Source organism: Pezoporus flaviventris, unplaced genomic scaffold (genome assembly GCF_033815535.1).
Source record: "Pezoporus flaviventris isolate CSIRO_AGI_PZ_B2104156 unplaced genomic scaffold, CSIRO_AGI_Pfla_v1 ptg000076l, whole genome shotgun sequence".
Classification (NCBI taxonomy): domain Eukaryota; kingdom Metazoa; phylum Chordata; class Aves; order Psittaciformes; family Psittacidae; genus Pezoporus; species Pezoporus flaviventris.
In genome coordinates, this window is record NW_026892624.1 from 643466 (window position 1) to 663736 (window position 20271).

Here is a 20271-nt window from a genome sequence, read left to right on the forward strand (position 1 = left end):
ATTCACAAAGTGCAGCGCAGTTATTTTAGATTAATGCAAAAACTTATGGGCAAGTTAAAAAACATGTTGGGTTTTGGGGCTGGGTTTTTTTCAGAATTACATGATGACAGGCCAGTACAATATCTAGGCAGAAAAAAAAGAATTAAACATCAATAGTTGCACTCAAATTGAAACTCTGTCTGTACCATGTTTGTTATTTTCTTTATAGGCATTTGTTAGAACAGAAAGAAAAAAGGTAGAAAGCATTGTGTCTCAGGTTTTTCAGATGCTTTCTTACTGTCATGTTTTCAACAACAGAAACAAACAAGATTAATGTTGTGGTACCCTTAACGCAGGAGACAGAAAAACCTCTACTGAGTGAAAAAAATAAAAAAAAAAAAAAAAAAAAAAAAAAAAATCACCAATTGCTTAGACACCCACCCATATACATACCTGGTACTGTTGGCCACTTGCTTGAACTCCTTTACTGTCATTGGCTTTTTCTGAATGTTATACTGTGTGAATAGCCCTGACTGGCCAGTGACCATCTGCTGAATTGGAGCAGGAATCACCAAATCTTCAATATCATCATAATGTTTTCTTGGCTTCCACTCTTTTGGTGGGATAACCTTTAAATTCAGAAATCAAAACCAGGACATCAACAGTTGCAATACCAGTTCAAAATATTCTGGAAAAATCAAATAAACCAGTCATATGCCAATGATCAAACGAATACTTGCTTACCCACTGTTTTCACTATAACTAACTGATCATGCAAGTGCTCTTACATAATCCAGAAACCAATTCAAAATGGTTTTTGATCAGCAACTTGCTGATCTACAGCAATTCAATCATGTGCAACTGTGCAAACATGCACATGTATAGTAACAGAGTATTTTATTATCAGAAAGCCTTATAATTCACAAACACTTCACACTCCATGATATAAAACTGTTATTAAAAAAAAAAAAAACCCGCAAACATACAAAGTATTGAAGTCCCCTGTCCAAATGCTATTTGGTGCAAATAGCATAAATAACTATTTCTTATGAAAAAATTTTAAAACAAAATAATACAGCTATTTTAGAGAGCTTTAGATTGTAGCATCTGTTTAGCTTACTGTTTAGCTTACAGTCACAAAACTGTAGGGTACAACTCCATTACAGTATGCTTGCACTAACTTAGATAAATCAGGTTTTATATTAACATGGTTTAAACATCATAATTAAAGATTAAAGCTATGTGCACATTAATCAGTTGTAAAGTTAACACTTTTATTTCAAATACCACAGAACTGACCAATGTCTACAAAAACTCCTCAGCAGAAAGTGTTAGCAATAAAGTCATCAGGAATTTCTAAGAAGCCACTAGTAATGCCATTTTTTTAACAGGCTGTGTAATTTTGAACATTCCTTGCATATATTATTTTACCTGAAAATAGAAAACTCTCTAGATGTGAAATCGCACCAGTTTTAAAACACTGACATTTTTAATATATATTTTTGAGGTGGTCTGGTTTTGAACTTTTACTTGCCCAAAGGCTCAATGATGCATCCTTTGATCCACTTAATTCATTCTTTTCTGGGGCACTCAAATTTTCACAAGCATCAGCTTAGAAACTTTTAGATCAGCATACAGCAAAATAGGATGGCTTTCATAAGCATACATCTGCCACACATGAATTATATTATTTGAATAAGTCGCATCTTAAAGGTAGCTTTCACACCAGGCTAGCTAGGCTATTCCTCCAACAACCATTTCAGAATTCCACACAATATTGTCCATAAGAGATTTTGCTGTTACATCACTCTGAGAAAGTAAAAAATTCTGAAAAAATAGTACAAATAGATCCTGATATCATTTACTACCTTTGGAAAATAATCACAAATTATGATTTGCTAATGTACTCAAACAGTCTATTCACCAAAGAAATCCAAGCAAGACCATTCATGGTAGCAAGCACACACATCAAGCTGAAGAAAAGTTATCAGGTAGTAATATACTTCCATACCTAATGTTTTTATTCTAAACATAAACAGGCATTTTTACCCAGTTTTTACACAGATGCAATTCCCTCTTTTTCTTCTTTCCTTCTCGGCTTCCATGGGATTTCAGTTGTACAGGGACTACCTAGCAAAGTTTTGGTGTTGTTTGCTTTTAGAGAAAAACATGAAATAAATTAATTGAACCACCTTGTGACTTCTACTTCTTTCACACAAATCTTAAATTATATGCACATCAACAAAACACAAAATGTTGATTTGGAAGCAGAGAAGTAATGCATTCAGAATATATGCATGGAAATCAAATATGTGCACAAAGATTTCCATTTTCATTATTATTATAAAGCATGAATTTGTAGGTTTGGCTCAAATATATGAATACTGAAAACAAAATTTGCATTATGTCATATAATTCAAGGTCAGTATCTTTTAAGCAATAAAAAATATTTCTGTGAATACAGGTTCAAAATATCCCCTTACAGCTAACTGGAGCATGTCTATTATTGTTGTAACCAGAGCACTGATTAGAGAAATGAATCCTCTGTGGACTGACGTACTAAGCATCATAAAAAAAAAAAAAAAAAAAATATCGTGCCCAAAGTTACATACAGCTACACAGTATCAGAGTTGGAAATGGTCTCTGACCTGTCTCACTGAAGCTTCTTCACATTCCCTTTAGTAAAAATAACTTATTCAAAGTCAGGCAAGTTAGATTTATTCCACAGAAGCGAACTAGATTGAATTTATCAGCAAAGCTTAAATATAAAAAGGAAAAAAACTAAGGCAAGGATTTCTCATTTATATATCTATAGATAGATACGTAGATGGATACACGTCAAACCTCCTACGCATATTAACACTACTGTTATTCAGCATGAAATATAGTTTTAGGTAGGGACATCTTAGTTACAACACTCTCCTTCATTAAGGCTGCACATTAATACAACCAAGGTTATTTCAGAGTGCTACCAACACAAACTCCTGTTCAATCCTCTTTCACATACTGCTAATCTCCTGTTCTGCATTTGGTTCTGCATTTGATTCTGAATGGCACTGGCTACTCCTTTTATGTAGCTACTTCTGCTCCTCCTCTTCTGAAAAATGTTTTCTTATTGCTGCCACATTTTCAATATCACATTACAAAATTACTTTACTAGTTGCCAATGCAACTGCAAATTAACTACTCTGCTCTATCTAAATGCAGTTTGAGTCTCCAAAACACTTCTCATTCAAATAAAAGCAACTAATCTAGCAGTGTTCCTTAATTTTCATTTGTTCTGTTACCTCTGGTCCCTGTTTTCCTTTTTAAGTATATGATCCTCTGTAACAGTAAGACTAAAATACATTGTCTATTTGTAAAGCTCATTCCATACTTTCAAAAGCCAAATATTTTAGCCAGTTTGCTCCAGGGATGCCACAGCATGTTTTCCGCTCTGGAAATAAATGGTTTAATATTGTTTCTCTAGTACCTTAATCATTTATTCCAGGCATACTATTAGGAACTTTAAAAAAAAAAAAGAAAAAGAAAAAACACTGTGTTCACACACACATACACACCACGTGCGAGACCTACAGACATTTACTTACACGTATTCTTCCACACAGCTTGAGAGGTCTTCTCCCTTACACACTTTCACATTTAATCTAAAGTGTTGGGTATGCCTACTCTGCTTATGATCTCTGTTTAAAGCTTAAGTTACTGTTACTGCATAAGCACTGGTAGTCTTTTTTATCTTTGCATTCATACTCGAGTCCATACCTTCTAGACTTAATATTAATTAGGTCCTTCATAAGTTCATTTTATAATACTATATTTCTGTTATTTTAAATCCAATGCCCAAAACTCAGAAAATGCCCCTTATATTTTTGCTGTATGAATTACTGTCTTGATAAGATTTTTTCAAGAAGTACTTGGTTTATTTTTATATGTAATTTTGAAATATATCAAAAATTAGTGAAAATCAGAATATAGAAAGTCTCTAGACAACTCAGTAGTATGTATCAACCGACTGACATGCTGAAAATAACCAAAAATGCTTTAACTGCTATTCTAGTATCAAGCAGATGGGTAAAGCAGACTTGCACACCATGGTTGGAAGGACCCTTCCTGAATCACACAACTGAAACATGAGTAATGTAATTGACCAGTTTTAAAAAGTTTTGCTATGCTTTTTTTCAGACATTATTCCAGCTGTTCAGCAGGTACCCCACATGCATATAAACACAGATATATACAAGTATTTTTCTGTGCTCCTGGGACTTCCGTTTTAATGATCTGTACATGGAGAAGAGCTTCAACAAATGGGTTTGAAATGCGATAGATGGCATGGGAATTAAATCCTAGGTGTATGGCCAAAAAATTGAGACATACACATTTTCAATCACATAAACACAAGGACATTTACTTCAAACAAGCCAAATTACACTATGCAAAATGCCACAAATCCCTGACTACAGGGCCAAATTCCATTCTTGTCAGGTATGTTCAGCTTTAGTGATTTCAACAGAGACGATATAAAACTACAAGTGCTATGAGAGTAGTGGCAATTTCTGTAAATCAAATATTGGAATTACTTTTAAGACTCTGCTAATTTCCAGTTTCTCTTAATTGCATGTATGTGTACAATTTGAGGGAACATTAGTTTTTAGCCAATTTTTTCCATCCCTACTACCTGATAAAGAGCTCTAATAATCATCTCCTTGAGAGATGGTTAATGAGAACACCAAAAAATATACCATAACCATTTCTTATATGGTACCTATATAGTCCAGATAAAACTACAAAATAAACAGCTACAGTTTGATAATGGCAACAACACCAAACGGTTCATTCTTAAGGAAGCTCTCATTATGAGCACAGAACGTGGTTTCAATTTGTATTTAATTAAATCAAAAAAAAAAAAAGCTTGAAAATTAAAAATTAATACAGGTTACTCAGTGTTAACTAGGGATATGTGTCTAAAACATACTATCCAGTTCTCATACTAATCCTGAAAGCTTTCATATCTCTTTGATTGTCACTTAAATTACCATAATGCACTACCCCCTCTTTTTCAACTCAGTTATGGGATTCTCATCTGCATCTTGCAGCATACCACAGTAAAGAAGAAAAGACCAGAGCCTAACCTCTGTTCTTCTGTAAACATGATCACTGTTTTACAGTGTTAAAGAAAATTAAACTAAACAGGATATGCCTGCATCCATTCCACAGCCAACATCAGCATTATACTTTAAAACACTGGAACACCTAGTAGATATCACAGCTGCATCTAACATTTAAAAAAGCCAGTTTCACGTATTCATGCGCCTCACTTACAAGAGTAACTGCTGCTTTGGCCCACTACAATATTTCTTTATAGTGTTTCAACTTCAAAACAAAGTTTACAGGAAACAAAGCTTGCATTTTTAATCATAAGTTTACTGATTTTAAAATGACAGCGTTAGTATATTTTATTGGTATTATGTCATTTCTGCCTTCAGTACCGTGAATATTCAAATCATACCCATTTCCTATACGTAAGAATTAATCTGTTGCTTGGTTACTGCAGAAAATTACATCTAACCCAAATCTTCACAAAGATAATCTCCTAAAAGAGTTAATGGGGGGGTAAGGGAGGATGGAGTACACTATGGACATGAAGGTAACAGCAGTATTAGAGAAATTTCAAATTATACAATGAAGGTAAAACTGTCTCACATTATTTTTTTTTCACATTCTTTCCTAATGATACGACGTCCACTGCTCTTCTCAGGACATCCTCAATGGCTCCGCCTTTTTTTCCTACACTGGCTACACATGGAACTTTAATTGCTGGATAGCAGGAAAGGAACCAGAACCAAGATAAGGGACCAGAACAGAGTGACAACAGAAGCCATACTCATACCTCAAATAAATCTAAAGAATATTTCCAGTAAGACAAATTCATTATCTTTTTACACTTCTGGCTGAAATTTTGCAACCAAGAATGCCAAGACATGAAGAAGTCTCCCTTTCCAGATACGCTAAAGTTCACACACATAAAAGACTAGCACACTGGGCTCAAAACCATGACCCACAATTAATCTTAAGTATACCAGCAGCCTCAGAAGAGCATTTAGCACCATGTATCAGGAAGCCACTAACCAGCATTCCCAGAAAAGAATAAGCACAAAAGACCCTGATGGAGAGTAACTGAAGCTCTTATTTATTATGAATGTCTCAGAAATAAGAACAGAAGTTTGCATGTACTTTTTAAGGATTACAGTATCATATTTGATGATACGCCTCCTCAGAATTGCCAGAGGTAAACATACAGTTTTTAAAGGAAAATGAAATGCAAGGTACTTTTTTTCTTTAATTAAGAAGATTCTAGTTTTGAATGCTATTGAATGAAAAGACTAGCTGTGGTCTACAACAGACATGGCCATAATAAAATGCATATCACACATATTTCTTCTTTATAAACTAGTTAATTTTTTATCTTTATTTGGTTTTTTTTTCATCTTGCAGACTAACTCTGGTTCATAGAATAGCATCATATAGCCAGAGAAAGTAAAGAGTACAATTTATCCTTACCTGTTTTTGTTTTATACAAAATATGCTGAAGAAGCAAGCACATTAAACATGAGAAAACGGACAGAAACAGAATAGGATCAGTATCATCTCCCCAGCTGGTCATAAGGCACTTTCTGGGTTTTTTGCTAGATGCCCAGGAAACAGGATTAGAAACTATGAACAGCTGAAATAAAGCTATTATTATAAACAATATGAAAACAAGAATATTTTTTTCAAGCTGGATCCACGTACATAATTCACAGAGTGATACATAGCTAGAATCTTCTGCTCACATACGCATTAAGGGTGTAAATCTGTTGAGCAGAAGTCACTATGATGAATTTGCTGCTTACTGTTCACGATGAGAGGACTGCAATAGATCATCCCCACACAAATAAATAGGTTCCATAATATAACTGAATTTGGGAAAAGCTCAGCTAAGGTTCCCAATGTCATCTATTTATTATATTTCTAGCCCTGATTGCAAAGGCAATGCAATGATAGCTAGTACACCTCAAATTCTCATTAACAAAAGTGTAAGACAATCACCATTAAAAAGAAAACTATTTCCATTCAAACACTATCTCATCAAATACTATCTTCATGCAGACACCCATTAACAATAGCTGGATTATTTGCTCCAGTAAAGTTACACACAAATCCTAAAACACCAAGTTCAACACCTGGTAAATCTGGATTTTCCAATTTATTTTGTTCTGATTTGCCAAAAACTAGTTTAAATCTGCCTTTAAGAAGAAATCCTCTTTTGCTGTTGTAAACATGCGAACAGTTGATTTTTAGAGAGAAAACAGTATACATCGTCTTCATTAGTTTGCATGAAACATCAGAGATACCAGAAAGCCCTTTCTTAAAACAGTTCAGAATCTATTAACTGAAAATAATTTGGGAAAAAAAAAAAGAAACAAAAAACTACATACTCAAATGATCAGTTTTGCAATCAGCAAAATACAAATACTGGGAAAAACAAGTATTAGGAACCATTTTTCTTCTACATTATAGAAGTTTACCTTTGCAACTCCAGCCCTATGAGCACCTTGTGATTCCATGTACACTAAGTATTTGTTGAACTCCCTGAATTCATCCATCGAAGGCCTAAAAGTCATGATTTTGCAGCTTGGGTTTGGAGGACTATCTGAGATGACAGCAGACATTGCAGTTCCTTTCAATCCAGCTTTTAAGAGAAGGGAAAAAAAAGGAAAAAAAAAAAAACAAAATAAACACACTGAAAAGAATTACCAGTAAAACGAATTCTGAGATTTGACATACGTTTCAAACAGGAAAAAAGCTTTCAAAATCCTCTGCCCATGCTACCATAAAAGGCACACATGTATACTTTTTCTCCTTACTCCTTCAAGGATATCTGGCCCTTACCCAGCACAAACACTATCACGACAGTCCAGTCCATACCTCCATTTTTATGGCATGTTTCCTCTAGTTAACCTTTAATATCACAGTAGCATCTTCCTGTGTCGATCCATCTGCAAGCTGCTGCCTTTTCCTCTCTAGAGATTTACATTACACAGACACCATCTAAAGTAACAATGCTACGCATTTGATAAAACATTCCCATTTAGTGTATGGAGAAAACCAATTACTCATTCCCAGTCACACTACAAACATAGGGAAAGCACCTCGATTTCCTAACTCTTGTATCAGCTCTTGTATCCAGTTAACAACTGGACTATTATTAGCCCTCATTCTCTGAAATCTCCTTAACAGAAACAAAGCATGCAAGCAATACACATAAAGACAGCAATCTCTGTGACTTCTATTTCTCCATGGAGGATGCTTTTATGTCTTTCCATGTTTCGCCCTCCAACAGGTATTTCAACATTTAGTCTGCTTTCTGTGTCACGATTTTTCTTCTTTTTGCTCCCCACTTCACCCAGCACATCACTCTCTAGCTAGTACTTGATTAAACTTCTTCTATGCTCCCACCTTCAGTAACGTTCTATTCCTCACCCTATACTACTTTCAACCCTGTTCAACATGAAATGTACCAGATTTCTACAACTCGAACATTCTGAAAATCAGTACCACTTTAATTTGGGAGTATTTTTGCATTTAAATTATCAAGTCCATATAGGCAAACAAACCTCAACATGTATAAGTGGGATAACTTCCCTCACCAGTAAACACTTGGCTCATATGTAACACACCCTTCATTTATTCCCATCCATTAAAGTTTCATGTACAATCTTGCTTCTATGACCAGTCCCAGGAAAATGAAATTCAGATTTACGACCAAAGATTAAGCTATGCTTTCCTTCACTTTGAAGTACAGCAGACAGTGTCTACTACTTATGTTTTACTGACAGTAAAGTGACATTAGAAATATAATCAAACAGGGTATTTTATTCCTCTGTACAAAATCAGGTTTTAGGCTTTCACTTTTATATGTATTAAATAAGAATATAAATCAGTGAAATACACACGCATACATACAGACACTACCTACCTCAAAAAAAAAAAAAAAAAAAAAAAAACTCTCTGCTATTTCTCCACTGGGAAAAAAATTTAATAGCCCTTCATTATTCATCATTTTGCAGTTTTTAATCCATTCCACTGACTGTATAAAAGATGATACCCAGCAGTGAGCAGTTATTTCATTATAGCATACAGGTTAACATCCTTCTCTCAACTCTTCCAGTATTACCCAACATTGTCAGTGCAGTTTTGGGGGGCTTTGTGGGGAGGCAGAGAGGGCAGAGAGGAGGAGTGTTACTTATTCTTTGATTAGTTTGGTTTTTGTGAGGTTTTGTTTTTTTTTTTTAAGCAAGTTACTTCAGCATCCATTCACGAATTTGTCTTTTACACCACTAATATTCTTTCCTATAGTGGATAGATGAACTTCTCAATAGCGTGCTTTATCCACTTAACATGCCCAGTACTAAGTTCAGTGTCCCCAAACCAAGTCAAGCATTCCTAAAACACTAACGGATTTGGGGGGGGGGGGGGGGGCAGAAGGACATGCTGCAACAAGCAGTAGCTGAAATTGGTTCAGCTAACTAATAACTGAACTGCTTTCTCACTATTTCAACATCTCCCAGACATGTAATTTTATCCAAGACCAATCACAGCAACTATTTCCAATTAATTCAATGTGATATTTGTAGACAGTACAAAAATGGGAAGATCAGCTGATATACCAGAGGGTTGTGCTGACACCCAGAGGGGCCCAGACAGGCTGGAGAAACAGGCCAACAGGAACCTCGTGAAGTTCAACAAGGGGAAGTGCAAAGTCCTCCACCTGCAGGGTGGAGGGTTTGGGAAACACAGCCAGCAATGTGCCCATGCAGCAAAGATGCCTAAAGGTGTCCTCAGCTGGATTTGGAGGAATGCTGCTAGCCAGTCAAGTGGCCCAGAAAGATACTGAAGGTACTGGAGCATCTCTCTGAGGGAGGTAGGAGGGTTCAGACTAGGGGAGGCAAGGAATGGGGGAACCATATCAGTGTATATAAATACCTGCAGGAGGGTGCAAGGGGGAGGGTCCCAGGCTTTTATCAGCAGTGCCATGACAGGACTGGAGGCAATGGGCACTGGCTGAAACAAAAGAGGTTCTTCCTGAACATCAGGAAACAATTTTTTCACTGTGAGCATGGTCAAACACCAGAAGAGAGAGGCTGTGGAGACTCCATCCTTAGAGATACTCGAAGCCCAAACGGACACAGTGCTGATCAATCTGCTCTAGCTGACCCTTCTTGAGCAGCGGTGTTGGGCTACATGTTCTCAAGAAGTCTCCTCCAACCTCAGTGAGTCTGTGATTCTGTTATCTTATCCTCACATAACTAGCTATAAAGAGCAAGACTCTTCCCCGTGGCGGCCAGAGACAGTATAACTGACAGTAGGCACAAACCAAATACACTAAATTCTGTTTAAGCATAGTAAAAAAATTAGCACAGGGGTGATCGAATACTGGAACAGGCTGCCCAGAGAGGTTGTGGAGTGTCTACCCCTGGAGATACTCAAAAGCCAGTTCAACACTGCCTGAGCCATCCAATGCAGTGGAGCCTGTTCTGTGCAGGGAAACTGAACTGTCTCCAGAGGTCCCTTCCAACCTCCCCCGTTCTCCAATTCTGAGCTCTAAGTTAAACACTGCATCTGCACAGCTAAACAACCTTTTTATCCTAGTTTTGTCTATGGGCAAAAAACATATGCAAGCACAGTGTCTGTGTATGTTCCTCCAAACCTGAGGCTCTGTCTTACATAATTTTTTTGGATTAAACTTGCCTTAGATGAAGAAGTGTAAATCTCAAAGATAAATTATTTCCTACACTCCTTATGAAAATGGGTAGAGACAAGTAAAAGCTATATCCAAGTGGTTCAGCTATGAGAAAAACTGGGATGATTTCAGCTAGTATCTGATTTCAAGCACCAGGCACAACAGACTAATTATCACACAAATAAGCATGATAAAAAAAATTCTCAATGAAGACATCTCACCAGAACACATCGGTTTTACTACCTGAGCTGCTTTAAAAGCAAAAATGTACTGAATGAATTAATTATACCCTAGCACTCAGCCACAATGAAGAAATTAGTTAATTTAAGGATTGTTACTCAAACTAATAAACACCAATTGTCAATCTAACTTCCATAATTACACATGCCACCATGTCTGCCTGCTGCTTGATTCCTAAACTTCTGTTTGCAAAACATACCAAAGTAAAGATACTAGCTAGGTTATTTTTTTTTTTCATCTCTGGAACTAAATTAAGGCTCAAGCATATAACTGAACTGTACTGTACAGTAATGAACCCACATCTGTATCACAGGCAGAATTAATAAGTTCTAACTAATCACGAAGACACGTGTAGCATCAGAAAGGCAGAATTTCTGATCAACTTAACTGAAGCGCAAAAAATACAATTTTTTTTTAACACAGTATCTTTCTTCCCACCTGCTTCCATGCATCTTAGGGTCCTGTTCCCTATCCAGTGACCACAAAGAGCAGCCAGCTATGTCATTTTTGGTGGAAATACACTGTCAGATCCATGCGCCTACACTACCCTTCTTCCTCCTAAAAAAAAAGACTTCTTTTCATTCACTTACTGGGTAAGCAGCTCTTTGGTAAGCACAATGTTTGTAAGAACACTCCCTGAGCAGATTCTGCTATGCAACCTCCATAGCTGAGGAGGCAGAAAGACCATAAAGACTGTGCAGTACTTGCTACACCAGAAGTCCACAGACTTCTCAATAGACAATGCTATTCACTTTTTGATTTCTTAGTAATTTAACACCTGTACAGCTGTGACCTATCAGTTGAGACTTCTTAATCTCATTTCCCAATTTTATTATTGCAGTAATGTTCATTACAAATGTCAATCTAAAACAGAAAGCACCAAGACCGACTTACATGGTTTAAACTTACCACAAAAACAAAGCTATGCTGCAAACCAACTGTACATGTTTGCCTTCCAATTCTCTATGTAATTTTCTCAAGGGCATTGTGGAATTCAAGAGTTCTGCATACTTTCTCCCACCAAATTCCTACTTCTGCTCTCTCATATGCAAAAATTAATTTATACACTACCAAATCATAAAAGCAAACAGAAAATATAGTTCAGTATAAGAGTTACAAAGCTTCCAGAGGTTCTTTTGCAGACAAGAACGTAACTACTAAGATGCCATTCTAAAGTAAAATCCACACAATCATACTATTACTGTCTTAACTATTCCACATAGGTGTGTATACATAACTATTTTGTGATATTACAGAGCTGTGCATGTTGAGAAATAAAACTTCCAGAGGTTTTATTTACTACGACACAATGAAAATGTGCAAGACATTAGTAAACACAAAAAGTTACAGAAACAAGGGCAGTTATATTCATTTAGGCTGCACATTATAGAATAGAAAGACCAGTAACATATATATATATTTATATATACTGCTTGTTACAGTTATTTCAAATCCCTAATATCAACATTGTAATCATCCATTTTCTGTCCCCCTTGCAAGATAGTATTGCATACAGACAAGACTGACCATAACCATATAGAAAAGCAGATGGCAATGTGAATAAATGAGAAGACATTCTCCACTAAAATTAGCATGCAATACCTCACGTAACACTGAAGAAAACCTTTTTAACTAATCGAGGGAAGGCTTTAGTCAAACAAGCTCCAGCTACGAGCCTAATCCAGTAAACTGCAAACCTGCCCATAAATCTTGAATGTCTTGGTGATCAAGTAGCGTGCCAACATCTTGAAACATGCTTGATTACACAGCGCAACATTTAGATAAAATGCAAGCATGTAGCTTATCCAAGCTTGCCCGGTAAAGAGCCAACAGCTGGGTTAAAGAATCTGATTAGCCTTCTGAAGAGTTTATAGCCATTGTCAGGCCTTGTCAAAAGACCTTCAAATCATCAGCCAAGAGCACATTAATGCTACATTTGTCTTAATACAACAGAAGTCACATGAGGTCAGAACAATCTAATCAACCACATCCATGTCAGTATGTGGCCCAAAAAAACTAATGAACTTAGCTCAAAATGTCAAAGTACAACACCAGGAAAGCTCATATACACAACTCACAGCAAGATGAAATCTCATTAATGTTACCAGTATTTACATGATCGAAGATGCAAACTCATTTCACCAGTTATCTGATGACAGGCAAGTGCTTTGTAAACAAATCCTTTAATATTTAAGTTGTATAGCCTGTACAAACATAATAAACTTGACTCTTTAATGTATACATTAATGACCATTACAAAAACCTGACAAAAGACTGTAAAACTAGGGGTCTGCCAAAGAGAAGCGGGTGGAGGACACAACAGAAAAAGAAGGAAGAAAAGAGTAACTTTCTGCATGCTTTGACATAAGTAACTAAAGTTGGACATGGGAAGAATTCATTACCTACATCTACGAAACAGAATTTTACCATATTACATGCTTACCATATTACATGCTTACCATATTACATGCTTTATTCTGTATGACTGCTTGGCAAATGCAGAATCTACAGGATTAGATCTTCTATATACTAAGAAAAGGACCTCTATACCTCACCACAGCAAACTGAATCTTAACTATAAAAACCAGTACCAGGCAGCTACGATTTCCAGCCTCAAACAGAACACTGTCAAAACAGTGGACTGCTTTTTGTAACATCTACACCTTACCATATTGTTAAAGCTATGAGGGTGCTCAATATAATTTAATGGTGGGAAAATTATCTGTTAAACACCATTTTTCCACTCAGAATCCTCCATACCAAGAACAAAAAAAAATTCCCCAAATTGAAAAATATCTACCAAGTTTCATTTATTTGATACCTAATATAGAAATCCAAACTACCAATTTTGTTTAGTCAAATTATAAGCAAGAGACTGATTTACATAACTAGAAAATACTCTATTAAAACAGAATGAAACACAACAGAAAAACAGCATGTTAATCTGCTGTTGGTTAAAACACACAAAAACCTGCAGTCTTCATTACATGAAACCAACTTTCAGTATTACAGCATAGTCTTTCCACCTTAATACTAAGATGTCAGATCTCCTCCGAAGGCTATTCACTTCCTTTTGCTTCTAGTGTAAAAGGAAATAACTAGTAGAGTTCCACCCTCATCAGCAGGGAACCAAAACTTTCTGGCTTTAAACCACACAAGACTTCACATAACTGTTCTTCCAAAGATGCTTTTGGGAACCATCTTGTTTGCCAAATGGTGCCCACATTGCCCCTGTACTGAAAACACTGCTGAACAAGAAAGAAGAAAACCAAAACACAGCCTGCTTGTCCCGCTTTCGGCTAGCATAGAGCTGTTTTGTTTTTTTCTTAGTAGCTGGTACAGATCTGTGTTTTGGATTTCTATTTAGCACTTCTATAAGTTTATACTTATGCGTTGATAACAAAGATATTTTAGTTGTTGCTTGACAGTGCTTGTTCTAAATAAATGACCATTTTCCCATACTCTGCCTGTGACCAGGTGCACAAGATGCTGGAAAGAACAGGGACAGGACATCTGACCTGCACTAGCCAAAGGAGTATTCCGTACCACAGAACATCCTGCCCAGTACTAGGCGAACCTGGCTGGGAGCCACCAATTGCTGCTCAGGGATAGGATGGGCATCGGTCAGCGGAGTGGTGAGCAATTGCAGTCTGCATCACTTCTGTTTCTTGAGTTTTATTTCTCTCTCCTTTCTCTCCTTTTATTCCTATTATTATTATTGTTACTATTGTATCTTACTGCATTTCATTATCAAAATATTCTTATCTCAACCTGCAGGTGTTACCTTTTTCCAGTTATCCTCCTCATGCCACTGAGCAGGGAGGGGCAGCGGGAAGGAAGCAGCTGCATGGTACTTAGTTGCCAGCTAGGTTTAAACCATGACACACTACCTCTGCTTTGCTGTACACAAAATTGTAAGCTAATATGGAAAAGTGCTAAATAACTATAAAAAAATAGCAACATCCACAACCTTTTCCCAATAACACAAATTAAACAAATTACATAAAGCAAGTTCAGTAAATGAGAAAAAGGAAGATGGGAAGAAAAAAAGAACAAATCTAGGAAAGTCACCACTTCTCGCAGGTAAGTCAGTTCAAACACACAATTTGCCCTTTCCTTTTCTTGAATTTTTTACCCACACTATGGGACAATAAACATCTGAGGAAGAATTAATTCATCCTGAAAAAAATTGTTCAAATAACAATAGGAAACTAAACTTCAGAGAAAGGCATGCACAAAAAGCCACAGCATGAGGCTGATCTGAAAGAAAGCACAAAATAATGTAATTTAAAGATGTTTTCAGATACGCATTTCCAATTTGAAAAAAACAAGACACAGCAATCACATCATGAAGTACTAGCGACATTTTTTAAGGAATCACTCAATAAAAAACAGTTTATTGGCAAAACTTGAGGAAAACTTTATTTCCCCTAACCCTTATTTGCAGAGTTTCCTTTGGGGAAAGGGGAAAAAAAAAAAAAAAAAAAAGGCATTTGTACAACCAGCTCTTCAAGATATGGAAAGGAAACAAACTGCAGATAAATATGTCTTACTCTGCAATACTCTAAACAGCAATTTAATTTACAACATAAACAAAAACTCCTTAAGCTCATCTTATTTTTACCACATATACAGGCAGATTCACTTCTGCATTTTCCTGAATAATTTTTAAAGAGTTTTTAGCACAATCTGTAAGTAAGTACTATCCAACTCCCAACATCATTTGCAAAGCAAATCCAAAGATACAAGATACTGCAAGAGTGCACAGTCAATAACTAGCTGCATGAATTACTTTCACTTAACTGGAATCATAAAAGCATAGTTTGCAGGTCCAACTATTCCAGAGCACGCAAATAGTTAATTCTTCATGTAATTTGATTTTGCATACTTATGTTTGAATTGTTCCTTTACTAATAGAAAATGTACATGCAAATTATGCCTACCTAGTTTATGTATCTGGCTTTGAAAAAGATTCTATTTCCCAGGAATTCCAAATCTGTTATACAGGTTATTGATCATATTAACTTCTGTAAAAGTCTGTAAACTTTAGAGAAGCTTACAGACTTCTACATACATCCGCAATGTTAATTTTAGTTTTAAATCAAAATTGTCCTTTTTTTTCCAAAACATTTATGATTTATAAAGCTCAAAAGCATAGGTTCATTTACCAGTTTAGCAACTTAAAAATTGTTTTAAGCAAAGAAATAAACTGTGAAAATGAAACAAGACCTGACCCAGCACTGTACTTTTTGTGATAAAGCATCTATTATGAATAGCAAGTTATGTAGGTCTTCTTAGAGACAAGCAACCCGCTACTAACTAGCGATTTAACTTTATTAGACAAAACCCAGCAGAATTCCATAAGTCTACTAAGCTAAATCACAACAGCCTCAATCGCGTGATTCCACATTTTAGAGGCAGATATGTCACAAAGGAACTGGAACATATTTTATTTGTGAAACTCTACAGTATCTGTAACAGTCAGTGAATTATCCTGTCATGTCTGAGAATCAGAAAGTGAAACCAACGTTGAAATTTTTTTCAATATTCAGTATTCACAAGAAGATGTGTTTTGAATTTTAACTCCTGTAATTCCTACACCTTAAAAAACTTGACATTTTTTTCAAATCTGTTACTTCTGTATATTGTCCTCAGTTTTTAGGGTATGCTGTCCTAAATATACTGTCCCAAGCATACATCTAACATTTGTGGGACAGTAAACAAAATTCAGGATAAAAATGAGTGCTTGCATAACTCAGTAGTCGGACTATTCATGTTAACATCTTACCCACTATGCAAAATTCCACAATTTTCAAGATATGAAATAAAGTTGGAGCAAAATGCAAGCCTACAGCAGAATGAATTATGATATACGAAGTCACCTAAACAAAACCTGAAGTACAGCCTAACTCTGCATATACTAAAACTACGGTAGGCTTTATAACCCACTCTGGACTTCTTATCAGCAAATTATTATGAACACCTGCATTATGTGATTTGATTACAAAAAGATTACTACCTTTCACGTACAAAATAATGCATTTCTTCAAAATACCTTACAAGTCACTCTATGACTCTAAATGAAAATCAAGAAAAGAACACATCACTTGTTCATTTTGAGATATGAAATACTAAGCTATCAAATTACTATTGAGATTTCTTACTAGATAAGTATTAACATCTTGGCATGTCAGAACACCATCTTTTGAACCATTCATGTGATGATTCAAAGAACTTGAAAATACCTTGTATTAGCAGAATTACAGTAAAACACAGTCTCTTTGAAGCTCTGTGTATACTAAAAATGTATTCCAAAGTGTATTAGTTGGGGTTTTTTTATGTTGAGGATAGTAGGATAAAAATACCGCCTTCATGAAACAAACTTGACCAAAACTGACACCAGCATATACCCCATTCACATTCTGCTCAACACCACGCTGACGAAACATATCCCAGCAAAAGACACCTACAGAAAAAACTGAAGATCTTCAAGTGAATCAACTGCAGTATTGAATAGACCAACTGAGAGCTGTTGAAACTGAGGAAGTTCTAAATCTACTCAATCCAGTAATTTTCAATAGGTATGACATCGCCATTTTTTTCATTATTAATACTGTGCTTGCTCATAATCTTAGAAAGATTCCAATAGTTAGCACTTGACAACATAATTTTCTGATTTTAATGTATTAACTGTGGCAACTGTGCATTTAGATTTAGTGCAGAACTGTTTACCTGATTTGTTTAGAAATCAGACCAAGAGATGCAAAATTCTGTACTCAATACACATCAGAAATTTAGGACTAAGAATTACAGGACTAGACTATTTCATCATATTTACCACTTAAAAAATAAAAGGGGGGGGGGGGAGGAGGAGGCTATTTAATCATACCCACGTCTTTGAATGAAACATTGTTTCCTGGGTTAGTTCCTAGAAAGGAAACTGCTCTCATATACATCCCTATCTGCAGAGAGCTGAAAGAAAATCATCAGTTGCCAGCAGTCAATAACAATACTCCAAACCGAAGCTGATAGGAAGATACGCGTGACTAGCAGTAGCTCAGTCTACTCTCATTTCAACTACTGAAAAGGAAATCATGCCTGTATTTTATGTTGTCTTGTGTTTGGAAAGTACTTCTGTGAAGTAGTACCATCTGCTAGTTATCACAGGTCAAGTAAAAATAAGGGGAAAGCCCAAGACAAATTTTCTACCATGGTCATTTTCACATGCCTGAATCATTAAAAATGTGAACAAAACAAACAAACAAAAAAAAAATCCCACAGTACAGTGACAAAAAAAAAATAGCCTGCACTGGGGTGCCAGGCAGTTTCTTTCTTGTAAGAAGCATTTCAGTTTAAAAACCTCTGATTTAATAGCCACCAAATAACTTCTATTGCTGCTGTTGCTATCTCAGAAAAGACTGCAAAGAATTATACAGCTGCAGTTTAATAATAAAGAAAATAAAGTATAAGCTTTATATAAGTAGTATAAGCTGGTACTGACACCAGCATTTTTCCTAACACAGTTAACCCGGGGGGGGGGGGGGGGGGGGGCGGGGAGGAAGAATAAAAAAAAAAAGGTATTTTGTATACACTTCTCATTTCAGATTGGCAGTTAAAATCCAGCGCAGAAGAGAGAAGGCTCATGTATAGAGAAGGCTCCTATAACAAGGTAAGACGCCCTAATCTTGAAAGTAGCTCCGAAAGTGTGGAACACTATAACCACAATCAGACAGGTGTGGTACCAGCGCTTGGGAAGTGTGCTACTCAGATGACAGCTTTAAAGTCTTTTCCTAACACTTTACACCGTTAACTTGAGGAACACCTTAAAGACAAGAAGAAACGACGGAGCTGTATCACCGCGGCTGTATTTTGTAAGAGAGAGAGGGTGTTTGGAAAGTCCACAGGATTTCATCACAGCCCACAAAGACACAGAGAGAAGTAACACCGTATTTCGCTCTGCCCACCCACTTTGAGCACCTGGGGCAGCTGCCTGATCCGCCGGAGAGCTTTCCCCCGCCCGCCCCGCCCCAGCATCGCTGCCCACAGGCGGCAATACGAGACGCAATTTTCCGACACCTGCCAGTTTCGTTTCCTCAGCCCCGTCCAAGCAGCAATCCCCTCTCCCGCAACGCGCAGTCCCCGCACCCATTCCCTCCCGTCTGCGGAAAGTCCCGACCCCTCACGCACCCAGCGGGGGCTGTCCGTCGACACAGCGGCCGCTCCGCCTTCGCACCTGACCCCTGCGGCCCGCCTCGGCGCGACAGCCGGCAAGACACTGCCCCGCTGCCGGGACCCGCCGCGCTCCGACCTGCCCGACGCGGAACCCCCTGACTCACAGTGACCCGCCCCGCCGCCATCACTCCCCCCCCGGCCCGGCTTTCCCGCTGGCCCCCGGCCCATACACATCCCGCACCCCCTCTCCGATCTGGCAGGCTTCCCCACGCCTCCTCCCTCCCGCAAGCGTGCTGCCTCTCTGAGCTAGCTCTGCACCTGTCCGGGAGAGGGTTAATGGGGCGACCGCAGGCAGCGGGAAGGCGAGGAGGAGGAGGGGGAACGGCGGCAGTGCGCTGAGCTCGGCTCTCCCGCACCGCTGCCACCGGCGGGTCCCCGTCCCCGGTCCCGCCTGCCTTTCCCCGCCGCGCCGCTGAGACGCCCCGCTCTGCGCGCGGGTGACAGCTGCTGCCTGCGCATGCGCGCGGCCCTAGCACTCGCGGCCGGGTTGGTGGCTGGGGGGAGGGGGATCGGGTAGGCGGAGAGCACGTGCAGAGAAGCGGCGCCTGCGTCACGTGCCACGGGAAGGCGAGGCCGCCGCTGCCTCCGTGTGGCTGCGACTCGCGCAGTGGTCACGTGGGGGTGCTCGTAGCCGGAGGGTGGTCACCTGGCGCGGCGCCGGGCGGGGCCAGCCCGAGGTGCGTTACCTGCCGGCCCGGAGGGTGCGGGTGCGTTCCCCGAAACGGTGAAAATAGACCAGATTACAAAGGACGGGTCTTTCTGACATGTACTGCTTGAAGCATGCCGATTATGTTATGTCTTACTTTATTCAAGTGCCGAAGACTTTTTTTCAGGACTAATGGAAAATAAAGGATTTATTTTATTAAGTTTTTTAAGGCACATATCTAATGCTGTAACTTTTCTGTGCTCAGAGACTTTCTTGTTTGTCATTTGGACACAGCACTATGCTTTAAAAGAGACTAGTTTACGAGTACTCTGTGTGCTCTACCTACAGTCCCAAGGAAAGTGCAACTCTATCTTCAAATATCTCTGTACGGCAC

At 37.9% G+C, this 20271-nt stretch overlaps 1 protein-coding gene across 5 annotated transcripts in view; it reads right to left on the reverse strand.

Annotated features, from left to right (window-relative positions):
• KDM4C (lysine demethylase 4C) overlaps nucleotides 1-19538 on the reverse strand; it is a 267977-nt gene extending 248439 nt beyond the window's left edge. For 2 of the 5 annotated variants that reach the window (XR_009746883.1, XM_061473110.1), the window contains exons 1-2: nucleotides 7545-7919; nucleotides 433-608 (exon numbers count right to left, since the gene is read on the reverse strand). Coding sequence is in view for 4 of the 5 variants with exons in the window: in XM_061473110.1 (XP_061329094.1) it covers nucleotides 433-608; nucleotides 7545-7688 (320 nt within the window). In the remaining variant the exon portion in view is untranslated. Of the gene's footprint in view, nucleotides 1-432; nucleotides 609-7544; nucleotides 7920-7944; nucleotides 8114-19412 lie in introns of those variants that run through there. The other 3 variants (XM_061473111.1, XM_061473107.1, XM_061473109.1) reach the window with 3 other exon arrangements.
• Between the last annotated feature and the right edge of the window lie 733 nt (nucleotides 19539-20271).